The sequence below is a fragment of the Oncorhynchus mykiss genome, chromosome 23 (assembly GCF_057628025.1).
Source record: "Oncorhynchus mykiss isolate SJ-2025 chromosome 23, ASM5762802v1, whole genome shotgun sequence".
In the NCBI taxonomy this organism is placed as follows: Eukaryota; Metazoa; Chordata; class Actinopteri; order Salmoniformes; family Salmonidae; genus Oncorhynchus; species Oncorhynchus mykiss.
The window spans coordinates 37739258-37753635 of record NC_143044.1 but is presented as its reverse complement, the minus strand read 5'-3'; the positions used below and the strand labels follow the sequence as shown (position 1 = coordinate 37753635).

General features: G+C 45.4%; 1 protein-coding gene and 1 pseudogene across 1 annotated transcript; both read left to right on the top strand.

Moving 5' to 3' along the window:
* The first annotated feature begins 1538 nt into the window (after positions 1 to 1538).
* LOC110502875 (lysosomal leucine aminopeptidase) lies at positions 1539 to 14319 on the top strand. Its single transcript, XM_021581222.3, has 11 exons — positions 1539 to 1691; positions 2325 to 2547; positions 2710 to 2793; positions 3009 to 3150; positions 3386 to 3520; positions 3866 to 4010; positions 5260 to 5460; positions 6217 to 6357; positions 7133 to 7318; positions 12979 to 13085; positions 13268 to 14319. The coding sequence occupies exons 1-11, from the start codon at positions 1616 to 1618 to the stop codon at positions 13448 to 13450; spliced, it is 1623 nt and encodes a 540-aa protein (XP_021436897.1). The 5' UTR covers positions 1539 to 1615; the 3' UTR covers positions 13451 to 14319.
* On the top strand, positions 7643 to 9261 carry LOC149972586 (uncharacterized; annotated as a pseudogene).
* Positions 14320 to 14378: the final 59 nt, after the last annotated feature.

Here is a 14378-nt window from a genome sequence, read left to right as displayed (position 1 = left end):
AAATGTATTAAATCGTTTTTCCCCTATCAATCTAAACACAATACCCCATAATGACAAAGCAAAAACAGGTTTAATTTTTTTTGCTAATTCATAAAAATAAAAAAAAGCATTCTTGAGTATGACGCTACAAGCTTGGTACACCTGTATTTGGGCAGTTCCTCCCATTCTTCTCTGCAGATCTTCTCAAGCTTTGTCAGGTTGGATGGGGAGTGTCGCTTCACAGTTATTTTCAAGTCTAGCCAGAGATGTTCGATCGGGTTCAAGTCCAGGCCCTGGCCACTCAAGAACATTCAGAGACTTGTCCCGAAGCATTGTCCTGATGGAAGGTGAACCATCGCCCCAGTCTGATGTCCCGGGCACTCTGGAGCAGGTTTTCATCAAGGATCTCTCTGTACTTTGCTCCGTTCATCTTTCCCTCGATCCTGACTTGTCTCCCAGTCCCTTCCACTGAAAAACATACCCACAGCATGATGCTGCCACCACCATGCTTCACCGTAGTATTGGTGCCAGGTTTGTTCCAGACGTGACACTTGGCATTCATGCCAAAGAGTTCAATCTTGGTTTCATCAGACCATAGAATCTTGTTTCTCATGGTCTGAGAGTCTTTTGGTGACTTTTAGCAAACTCCAAGTGGGCTGTCATGAGCCTTTTACTGAGGAGTGGCTTACGTCTAGCCATAAAGGCCTGATTGGTGAAGTGCTGCAGAGATGGTTGTCCTTCTGGAAGGTTCTCCCATCTCCACAGAGGAACTCAAGCTCTGTCAGAGTGACCATCGGGTTCTTGGTCACCTCCCTGACCAAGGTCCTTGGTGGTTCCAAACATCTTCCATTTAAGAATGATGGAGGCCACTGTGTTCTTGGGGACCTTAAATACTGCAGACATTTTTGGTACCCTACCCCAGATCTGTGCCTCAACACAATCCTTTCTCGGCGCTCTACAGACAATTCCTTCGAACTCATGGCTTGGTTTTTGCTATGACATGCACTGTCATCTGTGGGACCTTATATAGACAGGTGTGTGCCTTTCCAAATAATTTCCAATCAATTGAATTGACCAAAGGTGGACTCCAATCAAGTTGTAGAAACATCTCAAGGATGATCAATGGAAACAGGATGCACCTGAGCTCAGTTTCGAGTCTCATAGCAAAGGGTCTGAATACTTACGTAAATAAGGTATTTTTTAAAATATTTTTGAAAAAAACAATAAGAACCTGTTTTCGCTTTGTCATTATGGGGTATTGTGTGTAGATTTATATTTATTTAATACATTTTAGAATAAGGCTAACGTAACAAAATGTGGAAAATTTCAAGGGGTATGAATATTTCCCGAAGGCACTGTATTTTTTCAGTATCGGATAGTAGTTGGAAATGTGTAGCCAAACATCCTAGAAAAGGTACATTTATGTTTATCATGTAGCCTTTAGCCAATTGAAGAGCGCTTCTTAACGTTCGTCCAATCATATGTCTAGGTTATTATCCGCTTAGGTCCCACATGAATTTAAGTCGATTCCCCCAATTGAACTTTGGAGTGACCAGCAAATGTCATATGTTATTGCCTTTAGAATAGGCACTTTAAACTTATCATTCTATTAACATTAGAACAGATCAATTAAGACATGGCTTTGAGAGGGGAGCAGAGAGAATTCCTTGTTATTTTGTGCGTCTTGGCTGCAGCCCTCGAGCAAACTTACCGTAAGTCTTCATTCAATATTTTTCAATATTGCTCTTTGCCTTTCGATATGAATAAATTAGCCAAATTATGTTAAACTTATGTTGTTCATTCATTGCATCCAAGAAACTGCATAAATGTGCAAGCATAGGTGGATCGGAGCGGTACAACCTCTTGTGAATTGTGGCAAGGTTTGATTGACATGTCATTTCAGACAGGTATAATTCGCACGAGTAGTAGCAGAGAACCCCCAGAGTGAACATTTTGGATGGTGCGTAGGCTATATTGCCAGACACTTTTTTTTTCTTTCTTGGTGACGCAGATCCCAAAAAATCATACACAATAATATTTACCGCCCTATTTGCTTAATGATATTTTTTTATTCTGTATTCCACTCAGTATTTCTATACAGTGTGAAAGTCAGTAAAATGGATTGATAAAATACATTGTAACTATTTGAACACCCACTCCGAGGTAAACATTGCCTGGTAATAGGCCTATTGTATGCAATGCATTTGCTCAATAGACCTATTCTTTAATCCACACAATCCATTCAGCTGAATACACAGACAAGACACTTTTGCTTAGCTTCTATCCACCACCCATGAGTGTTCTTCTAATATGGCGTGTTATTCATCCCTGTCCCCCTGTGGTAGAGATCCAAGAGGCCACTGTGTACTGGGATGCTGCCCAGAAGAGTGTGATTCTGAATGAGGGGGTGTTGGAGAAAGAAGGGGGTGCCTATGGATATTACAATGACACTCTCCTCTTGACGGGCTGGGGGGTGCTGGAGATTCGGGCAGGGTACGGGGAGACCCCCGAGAGTGATGAGACCACCTCCTTCTTGGCTGGGTATCTGGAAGGGTTCCTCACCGCAGAGTGAGTGCTTTCACTGCTTTGTTACAAATGACACTGATGTTCGTGTTATCTTTATTTAGCCCTGTTCACGCCTATACATTCATTATAGACATCATTTTTGAGAGTGGAAATCCTTCAGGAAATGTTGAAGAAATTTTGACCCTGGCTTTCTCTCTCCATCAGGCAAATGTTTAGCCACTATGCCAACATATATCCCCAGATGATTAAAGATGAGAAGATTCTGGACCCCTTGAAAGATTTCATGATGTAAGAGTCCCATTTATGCTATAGACAATCTTTTCCGTTCTGTGGACTACCAAATCACTGTCGAAAGCTCGAGGACCACCATTCGTGGAATCACATATTTTATTTTTTACATCAAATATCATGACAGTCAAATGTAGTCAATTTTAGCAGTCAATGTAACAAATGAAAGCCTATAATAATAATTATAATGACTGAATACCTGAGTCGGTCCACAGTAAACAGGACTACTGGACCAGAGAGCAGGTGAAGTTGAGGAGAAACAGCGACCCCTTGTGGTTACATGCAGGACTGATCCTGGCTCAACTGGATGGGCTACAGGCTGGAGCTGCATACTGGGCCAAGAGCAGGCAGAGAGAGGTGTGTGTGTGTGTTTTGTGTGTGTGTGTGGGAGCGAGAGAAAAGTGTGAGGGACTTAATGTCAGAACTGAAGGGAATTGTGTTTTGACGATAATCTTCTGTGTGCGAGCATCAGATTTTCCTCCAACCTAATGGGATCTGTATAGTCACAACCTCCTAATTGCAAACAAAAACAGTTCCCAATCCTTTATGCAAATCCCAACTGACCCTTTTCTTCCACCTTTCCACGTCCTAGCCTCTGTCTATGTTTGCGCTGCAGTTTCTGAATGAAGTTGGAGACCTGCTGGACCTGATTCCAGCACTGACTCCACGCTTCAACTCCTCCCGAGGCCTTGTGCCAGGAATGGGCCACTGCTCAGCTCTCATAAAGGTCAGGAGTCAAGTGAATTTGGCTAGGTCTGGTTGTTTGTTTAGCTCATGATTGGTGTTGTTTATAGTTTATTTATAGCTGACTTGCATATCATCCTCATTAGTGGAGTTATACAATGCGATTTCCATAATCGACAAAAGATATTCAGCCACTGTTAAAGCATATTGGTTTATAATGATGTAGATTCCTTTTTTATTGAGCTTTCATTTTTCTACAGGAGTGGATTAATACCTTTCTCATATCCAGTTTTCTCTTCAGTTCATGCATGAGGTAGTGAGGACGGTACACTTTAAGTCTGCGATGTAACACCATGTGTTTGGTGTCTTTATCCTGTTCTATCTCTAGGTTCTGCCAGGCTTTGAGAACCTGCTGTTAGCCCACTCCAGCTGGTTCAACTACGCTTCCACCATGCGTATCTACAAACACTGGGACTTCAGGCTGGCCGACACACACACCGCCACGGGCAAGTTATCCTTCAGCAGCTACCCTGGTAAATTAACATGATTGATTGAATTTGATTGATAAAGCAATGTATATAGTGTTTTATATTCTATTGATCCCTTATTTTACCAGGTGAGTTGACTGGGAACACATTCTCATTTACAGCAACGACTCAGGGAATAGTTACAGGGGAGAAGAAGGGGCTAATGAGCCAATTGTAGGCTGGGGATGATTAGGTGGCCATTATGGTATGAGGGACAGATTTGGAATTTAGCCGGGACACGAGGGTCAACACCCCTACTCTCACGATAAGTGCCATGGGATCTTTAGTGACCACAGAGAGTCAGGACACCCATTTAACGTCCCGTCCGAAAGACTGCACACTACACAAGGCAATGTCCCCATTCACTGCCCTGGGATATATATATATATATATATATATATATATATATATATATATATATATATATATATATATATATATATATATATATATATATATATATATTTAGAACAGAGGAAAGAGTGCCTCCTACTGGCCCTCCAACACCACTTCCAGCAGAATCTGGTGTCCCGTCCAGGGACTGACCCTGCTTAGCTTCAGAGGCATGCCAGCAGTGGGGTGCAGGGTATTATGCTGCTGGCTGATATTGTGGTATTGGGAGAACTCTTCTTATTCACTATCCATGTGTAGCACCCATCTACCTAATATGGCTGAAAAAAGCAGACTGTCTTGTACAATACAGACTCCACCAGTCTTGAAAATTGGGAAGTTTAGTAATATACAGTTGCAACGGAAGGATGATTAATGTAAACTCGTAGCCTGGTGGGGTTAAGTGATGTTATTGAAGATTTGCCATTTTCCCTGTCATACATTATCTTACAGGCCCCATCACCATTAAAACTGAAGTGGCTTAAAAGTGCTATTTTTAGAGTTAAGCAGGGAATGTTATCTCACTCAGTGCAGAAACACACTGCATTAAAAGCTACTAAAATACAATCCGGGTGCTAGGATTTGAATCCATCTAGCCCTTCTGTGCACAAGCTTACCACAGTCTCTCGGGACTGAAATCTACTACATTATAATGACATTTTTAATTACCCTGTGGTGCTAGGAATGTTACACCTCACATATGTCCTTAACCTTAGCGCAACTTCTTTTTTCTCTACACTATAGTGCAAGGGATGCTCGGCTATACTACTCCCACATCCCACTCCAAGTCCCCACATGTCCTCACCCCTTCATGTCCCCTCTCCTTTCCTAACCAGCCATGCACTTATCTCCTCTCTCCGCCCAGGCTTCCTGACATCTTTGGATGATTTCTACCTGCTGGGCAGTGGGCTGCTGATGACTCAGACCACCAACAGTGTCTTCAACACCTCTCTGTTCACCCTGGTCACCCCCCACAGCCTGCTGGCCTGGCAGAGGGTGCGGCTGGCACACGCCCTGGCACGCACTGGGGAGCAGTGGGCTCACATCTTCTCTAAGTACAACTCCGGTAATGCCTGGGGTGTGGAGGACTTTTGTGGGATTGGGTTTTGTGATTTGTGTAACCTGTACTTGCATGAATAACCTATGAGCTTGTGTTTAGGTGTGGTGTGAGTATAGACTTTGTGATTTGTGTGCTACTGTACTTGTTAAGGATTGTAGTTTGTGTTGAATTGATTGTTGCATAGTATGGTAAATTTAACCCAACCCTTCTGAATCAGAGAGGTGTGGGGGGGCTGCCTTAATCAACATCCACGTCTTCGGGCGCACAACGGCTATGTGATGTATTGCCTTAGGCCCTGACCACAGACGGTTCCTGACCACAGATGATGTAACCGTCCTGTTCTCTAAGGATGTACTGTAGTCTGTCTTTGTTAATAGAGCCACCGCAGTAGGAGATGACATAACTTGTTGCTTAGGAGGAACAGTACAGCTTGTTCTCAATGAGAGGACTGACTGGCCATAGCCTCTGTGTCTCTGGCACCTACTATAACCAGAAAGTGACACCTGATACGTTCCCATTATGATCGTATACATGCAACCTCTGCTCACCAGTTCCTAGTTCAAATACCCTTTTTTTCCCTTCTTTTTTTCTGAGTATCTGCATGCTCCAGTGTAGTGCATGTGTTCACCACAGTCCCAAGCCATGACATACTGCATATCAGGAGGTGACTCGTTTCTCCTCATTTCAAGGACCTGTAATAACCAGTAGATAATCAACACCAAACCAAGTTTAACACAACTACATTTCCCCTCCCCTCCTCAGGAACCTATAACAGCCAGTACATGGTGCTGGATCTGAGCAGGGTGTCGTTGGGGAGGAGTATAAGGGATGGGGCTCTGACTGTGGTAGAGCAGATACCAGGACTGGTGGTACACTCTGACCAGACACAGGCCCTGCGACAGGGTAAGGGACCGTCTCATTTCAGTCTGTTGATATAACGCTAAACTGGTGGATATACATGGGTTATATGCCATCCTAATTGACACTCTAGGATTAATAAAGTCTTATGGGATGTTATTAATTGATTGGCAAGCTGATATGTTGCAAAATTTATTTTCAAAGCCTGGGGGGAGAAGGATAATGCATTGTTTGTTTAATGTAATTAAATGGCAGCTGTTATAGCCATGATTATAAAATAAAATCGTTTTATGTGCATATTACTTCAAGTAATAATAATGTATTATAAACCCATGTCAGCTGGGCACCAATATGTGTGACACTTAAAGGCCCAGTGCAGTCAAAATATAGGTTTTCCTGTGTTTTATATGTATTTCCACACTGAGGTTGGAATAATACTGTGTAATTGTGAAAATTATGAGAATGCCCTTTTTAGTGTAAGAAACATCACCAAGCTGCCAATAACAGCTAGTTTTCAGTTTTCCTCTTCCTAATCCGACCACTCCCAGACAGTCGTAGCAAAATTCTTGCTTGAGAAATTGATCTTGCTAAGAAACTATTTTTGTTTCTTTTTGACCATTTTCTTTGAAAACAATTACAGTAAGGTACTTAATTCTTACCCAGAAATGATTTGATATTGAGATGAAACAGCTGCATTGGTCATTTAAAAAAATATATCAATCAATGAATCATGTTGGTTGTTTCAGTCTCTCAGCATCTGATATATCCCTACTTCACCATTCCTACATTATTCTTGTCTTTCTCCTGTTCCCTCCGGCAGGCTACTGGGCGTCCTACAACGTGCCCTTCCATGCAGACATCTACAACCTGAGTGGCTACGGGGTCATGTGGAGGAAGCATGGAGAGGACTTCTCCTATGACCTCTGTCCCAGAGCCAAGATCTTCCGCAGGGATCAGGCCAGGGTTACAGGCCTTGCCTCCCTCAAACACATCATGAGATACAACAGTGAGTGCTGCAGCCCCTCTCAAGATGGCGCCGACAGATGGTCACCTCGCTTGTCACGCCCTGACCTTAGAGATCCTTTTTATTCTCTATTTTGGTTAGATCAGGGTGTGACTAGGGTGGGTACTCTAGTTTTTGCATTTCTATGTTGGCCTGGTATGGTTCCCAATCAGAGGCAGCTCTATCGTTGTCTCTGATTGGGGATCATATTTAGGCAGCCTTTTCCCACCTGTTGTTTGTGGGATCTTGTTTTTGTATTGTTGCTTTTGAGCTGAACGTTTCGTTGGTTACTCTTTCTTGTGTGGTTGCTGGTTATCATTAATAAAAATGATTAACCTACCCCACGCTACATCTTGGTCCGACCATCCTTGGACTAAGCAGCGTGCCCAGGAGGAGCAGGGATCATGGGCCAGGGAGGAAAGCCAGGAGTGGAGGACATCCTGGACGTGGGACGAAATCATGGCAGGAGACCGAAGCCTGCCATGGAAGCAGGCGGAGCCAGCGAAGGAACAACAACGACAACACCGGGGTTCGCGACCACGATGGAAGCCCGAGAGGCAGCCTCAACATTTTTTTGAGGGGGTGGCACACAGGTTGGTCAGTGGAGCCAAGGTGTGAACCAGAGCGAATCCACACGGGGTGGTCTGCGGATCCGAGGGTTGAACCAGAGCCAGTCTGGGAGAGGAAGGTGAACTTGGAGGGGAATGAAGGGAGTGAATCAGAGACAGTTAAGGAGTTGATGGGGAAATTGGAGGAGAGAGTTATGAGAGAGCTGTTGTGTTGGTGCATGAGGCACGAAATTCGACCTAAGGAGCGTGTCCTCAGGTTAATGCCACCTGAGTCAGTTCTCCGTACTCGTCCTGAGGAGCGTGCTAGCCGTCTGGTGAAGACTGTGCCGGCCCCACACACCAGGTCTCTAGTACGCCTTCTCAGCCCTGCACGTCCTGTGCCAGCTCTCCGCACTCGCTTTGAGGAGCGTGTTTCCAGTGCGCCTCCACAGCCCGATACGCCCTGTGCCAGCTCCCCGCACTTACCGTGCGAAGGTTGTCATCTGTCCAGGACACATTGTGCCAGCTCTACGCTCCAGACCTCCAGTGCACTTCCACAGCCCGGTACGTCCTGTGCCAGCTCCAAGCACCAGGCCTCCTGTGCGTCTCCCCAGCCCGGCATGTCCTGTGCCGGCTCCACACTCTAGGCCTCCTGTGCGTCTCCCCAGCCCGGTACGTCCTGTGTCAGCTCCACGCACCAGGTCTCCTGCGACGGTCTGCAATGCAGAGCCTCCAGCATCGGTCGGCAGTCCAGAGCCTCCCGCTTCGGTCGGCAGTCCGGCGCCTCCTGCGACGGTTCCCAGTCCGGAGCCTCCAGCGACGGTTCCCAGTCCGGAGCCTCCAGCGACGGTTCCCAGTCCGGAGCCTGCTGCGAGGGTTCCCAGTCCGGAGCCTCCTGCGAGGGTTCCCAGTCCGGAGCCTCCTGCGACGATCTACGGTCCGGAGTCCCCAGCGGTGATCCACGGTCCGCTTCCTCCAGCGACGATCTACGGTCCAGTTCCTCCGGGGACTATCCACGGTCCGGAGCCTCCGGCGATGATCCACGGTTCGGTTCCATGGAAGCGGAGCGATCCGTGAGCGGAGCGGTGTCTACGTCCCAAACCGGAGCTGCCACCGAGGCTAGATGCTCACCCGGACCCTGCCCCATAGAGTCAGGTTTTGCGTCCGGAGTCCGCACCTTTGGGAGGGGGTACTGTCACGCCCTGACCTTAGAGATCCTTTTTATTCTCTATTTTGGTTAGATCAGGGTGTGATCTCTGGTTTTTGCATTTCTATCTTGGCCTGGTATGGTTCCCAATCAGAGGCAGCTGTCTATCGTTGTCTCTGATTGGGGATCATAATTAGGCAGCCTTTTCCCACCTGTTGTTTGTGGGATCTTGTTTTTGTATTGTTGCTTTTGAGCCCTACAAGGCTGTACGTTTCGTTGGTTACTCGTTCTTGTTTTGTTGCTGGTTAACATTAACAAAAATGATGAACCTACCCCACGCTGCATCTTGGCCCAACCATCCTTAAAATTACGAGCGTTACATCGCTTCACATCCTTAGGAAACTATGTAGTAATTCGTTTTTTTAATGTATTATTTCTTACATTTTTATCCCAGAAAATCTTAAGTGTTATTACATACAGCCGGGAAGAACTATTGGATATAATAATGACGTTAACTTACCAACATTACGATCAGGAATACGACTTTCCCGAGGTGGATCCTTTGTTCAGACCTCCACCCTGGACATTGGTTCTAATCCCAGAGGCCGACCCAAAACAACGTCGTCGCCGCAGGAGAGGCAGACGGAGGGGCCTCCTAGTCAGACTTAGAAGGCGAACACACCATCCACCGCTTCTGAGCATACTCGTCGCCAAACTCTAGTCTCTAGACAACAAGGTGGATGAAATTAGGGCACGAGTTGCCTTCCAGAGAGACATCAGAGATTGTAACATTCTCTGATTCACAGAAACATGGCTCACTCGGGATATGTTGTCGGAGTCGGTACAGCCACCGGGTTTCTTTATGCGTTGCGCCAACAGAAACTAACATCTCTCTGGTAAGAAGAAGGGCGGGGGTGTATGTCTCATGATTAACGACTCATGGCTTAATCATAACAACATACAAGAACTCAAATCCTTTTGTTCACCTGACCTAGAATTCCTTACAATCAAATGCAGACCCCATTATCTTCCAATAGAATTCTCTAGATTCTCTTAGATTATAGTCATAGTCGTGTATCTCCCCCCAAAGCAGATACCTCGACGGCTCTGAAAGAACTTTACTGAACTCTATGTAAACTGGAAACCATATATCCTGAGGCTCTATTTGTTGTAGCTGGGGATTTTAACAAAGCTAATTTGAGAACACGGTTACCTAAATTCTACCAGCACATTGATTGTTGCACCCACTCGAGCAAAACATTGGGCCGCTGCTACTCTAACTTCCGTGATGCATACAAGGCCCTCCCCTGTCCTCTCTTTGGCAAATCTGACCATGACTCCATCTTGTTGCTCCCCTCCTATAGGCAGAAACTAAAACAGGTCGCGCCCATGCTTAGGTCTATCCAACGCCGGTCTGACCAATCGAATTCCACGCTTCAAGATTGCTTCAGTCGAGTGGATAGGGATATGTTCCGGGTTGCCTCAATAACATTGACGTATACGCTGACTCGGTGAGTGAGTTTATTAGGAAGTGCAATGGAGACGTTGTACCCACTGTGACTATTAAAACCTTCCCTAAAAAGAAACCGTGGATTGATGGCAGCATTCACGCAAAACTGAAAGCGCGAACCACCGCATTTAATCATGCCGAGGCGACTGGAAACATGACTGAATACAAACAGTGTAGCTATTCCCTCCGCTAGGCAATCAAGCAAGCTAAGCGTCAGTATAGGGACAAAGTAGAGTCGCAATTCAACGACTCAAACATGAGACGTATATTACAGAGTCTACACGGATTACAAAAAGAAAACCAGCCCCGTCAGGGACATCGGCGCCTCGCACCCGAACAAATTAAACAACTTTGCGTGCTTTGAGGACAATACAGTGCCACCGACACGGCCCGCTACAAAAGACTGTGGGCTCCCCTTTAACGTGGCCGATGTGAGAAAAAATGTAAACGTATTAACCCTCGCCAGGCTGCCGGTCCAGACGGCATCCCCAGCCGCGTCCTCAGAGCATGCGCAGACCAGTTGGCTGGTGTGTTTATGGACATATTCAATCAATCCCTATCCCAGTCTGCTGTCCCCACATGCTTCAAGATGGCCACCATTGTTCCTGTTCCCAAGAAAGCTAAGGTAACTGAACCAAATGACTATCGCCCTGTAGCACTCACTTCTGTCATCATGAAGTTCTTTGAGAGACTAGTCAAGGATCATATCACCTCCACCCTACTTGATACCCTAGACCCACTCCAATTTGCTTACCGCCCCAATAGGTCCACAGGCGATCCAATCACCATCACACTGCACACTGCCCTATCCCATCTGGACAAGAGGAATACATAATGAAGAATGCTGTTCATTCACTAAAGCTCAGCATTCAACACCATAGTACCGTCCAAACTCATCATTAAGATTGAGAATCTGGGTCTCAACCCTGCCCTGTGCAACTGGGTCCTAGACTTTCTGACGGATCGCCCCCAGGTGGTGAGGGTAGGAAACAACATCTCCACTCCGCTGATCCTCAACACTGGGGCCCCACAAGGGTGCATTCTCAGCCCTCTCCTGTACTCCTTGTTTACCCATGACTGCGTGGCCATGCACGCCTCCAACTCAATCATCAAGTTTGCAGACGACACTACAGTGGTAGGCTTGATGACCAACAATGACGAGACAGCCTACAGGGAGGAGGTGATGATCGTGGACTTCAGGATACAGCAGAGGGAGCACCCCCTATTCACATCGACGGGACAGCAGTGGAGGAGTTGGAAAGTTTTTTAAGTTCCTCGGAGTACACATCACGGAGAAACTGAAATGGTCCATCCACACAGACAGCCTGGTGAAGAAGGTGCAACAGCGCCTCTTCAACCTCAGGAGGCTGAATAAATTTGACTTGTCACCTAAAACCCTCACAAACTTCTACAGATGCACAATCGAGAGCATTCTGTCGGGCTGTATCACCGCCTGGTACGGCAACTGCACCGCCCTCAACCGCAAGGCTCTCCAGAGGATAGCGCGGTCTGCACAACATCACCGGGGGCAAACTACCTGCCCTCCAGGACGCCTACAGCACCCGATGTCACAGGAAGGCCAAAAAGATCATCAAGGACAACAACCACCCGAGCCACTGCCTGTTCACCCCGCTATCATCCAGAAGGCAAGGTCAGTACAGGTGCATCAAAGCTAGGGCCGAGAGACTAAAAAACAGCTTCTATTTCAAGGCCATCAGGCTGTTAAACAGCCATCACTGACACAGAGAGGCTGCTGCCAACATACAGACTCAAATCACTGGCCACTTTAATAAATGGATTTAATAATGGTATCACTAGTCACTTTAAAAAATGCCACTTCAATAATGTTTACATATCCTACATTAGTCATATGTATATAGGGTATTTTATACCATCATTTGCATCTTGCCCATGTCGTACGGCCACCGCTCATCCATATATTCTTATTCCATCCCCTTACAGTGTGTGTGTGTGTGTGTGTGTGTGTGTGTGTGTATATATATATATATAAGGTAGTCGTTGTGAATTTGTTAGATTACTTATTAGATATTACTATACTGTCGGACTAGAAGCACTGGCATTTCGCTACACACGCATTAACATCTGTTAACTATGTGTATGTGACCAATAAAATTTGATTTGAGTATGATTTTGTCAGGAATGGGTTGGTAACTGTAGTTCTTTTATAATTAGGCAGATGCAGGCAATGCCAGGCCTGCAGGACCACTGGCCCTGTAGTGTCTAATCTTTTTTGCTACAACCGTAATCGGACTGGAGAGAATCGGGCCTTTCATTCTGGTCTGCTAAAGCTATCCCTATTAATAGAATGAGAATTCAGGTGGAGATTAAATTATTAAACCCCACAAGGAGGATAGATCATCTTGCTGTGTGGGTCTACTAGATTGTCACTCCTGCTGTTCCAACCTCTGAACTCAGTGCTTTTGAACTGTGTCTCCAGACTACAGGAAAGACCCTTACTCCAAGGGCCATCCCTGTAAAACCATCTGCTGTCGCAACGACCTGAGGCTGAAGAAACCACGTCCAGGAGGCTGCTATGACACCAAGGTCAGGGTTCAATTACCACCATGTCCACGCATTCGCACTCATAAAATAATATCAAAGGGAACATGATGGCACAATTTATACTCCTACGGTACATCACAATACTAAAATAACATTCAAGTAAAACAAAGGGCAATTTTTAATTATCTCCTCTCTCTCCTTCTCTCTCACCTTCCCTCTCCTAGGTGACAGACTTCCACCTGGCCCGTCAGTTAGCAGGCGAGGCGGTGAACGGTCCCACCACTCAGGGGGGCTTGCTTCCGTTCTCCTGGAGCCACTTCAACAGCACAGCCCACAAGGGTTTGCCGCAGTCATATAACTTCAGCTTCATCACCATGAAGCCAACTCTGTCACTATACCAGCCCTGAGAGGGGTCTGGGTTGTTCATAAGGGCATGCAACTTCATTTTTTTTGCAATGGAAGATGAAAATAAGGGTTTATTTTTGGACAAGTCCAGATAGTCCCTCTCTATTTAATTCAGTTATCTTCCCTTTGGTGCTTAATGAAAATGACCCATGGGTCTGAAAGCACAGCGGGGCTGGGGAGTAAAGGAAGAAGTGGCCACCAGACACTTACCCAAGGCCTTTTTTTGTTGTTAACGAAATGGTTAGATGCACTGATTATACTGTATCTTTGTTATGTGATTGTTAGTTTTGTATAATGTGTGTTAATTTGTGTGGTGTATATTCCTCTGAGTTAATGACTGAGCAGGCAGAGGTCATTACATGGTTCTATGTTTACAGTGCAGTCCAGTAAATTGTATCAGTCGGGGCTGGGGAACATGTAGCCTACGGGCCAATATTGACATTTACACACAATGATACCAGCTCAGACTTCTCATTTTGTGCCAGTTTGGTTCCCTGGTCTTGACTTGAACCAAAAGTGATGACCGGATGCCAATAATCAGGGAATTAGTTGTCTGTACAACATTCTCAGGTTTGTGTGTTTTTTCTGAAGCCACCATATTGATACTCCCCGAAGAAGCAGTCCTCAATAGGAATGAATGCAATTCCACACAATAGGAATCAATGCCATTCCACAGTATTTCAATTAAATGTTTCAATGACAAAATGACATGTCTTTAGTGGGGACATTAGTACTATCAAAAAATTCACTGAAATGGTTTTATTTACATTTTAATGTTTAGTTCACATAATATAATTTTAAAGTATACATTAAGGTGTCTAATAGGATAAACGTGGCAAAAACAATTGTAGACAATAAATGCATTTCTATAGAGTCCAAAATGTGTTTTTACCATAGAGTACTATAGTATGAGTCATAATACCCATAAAA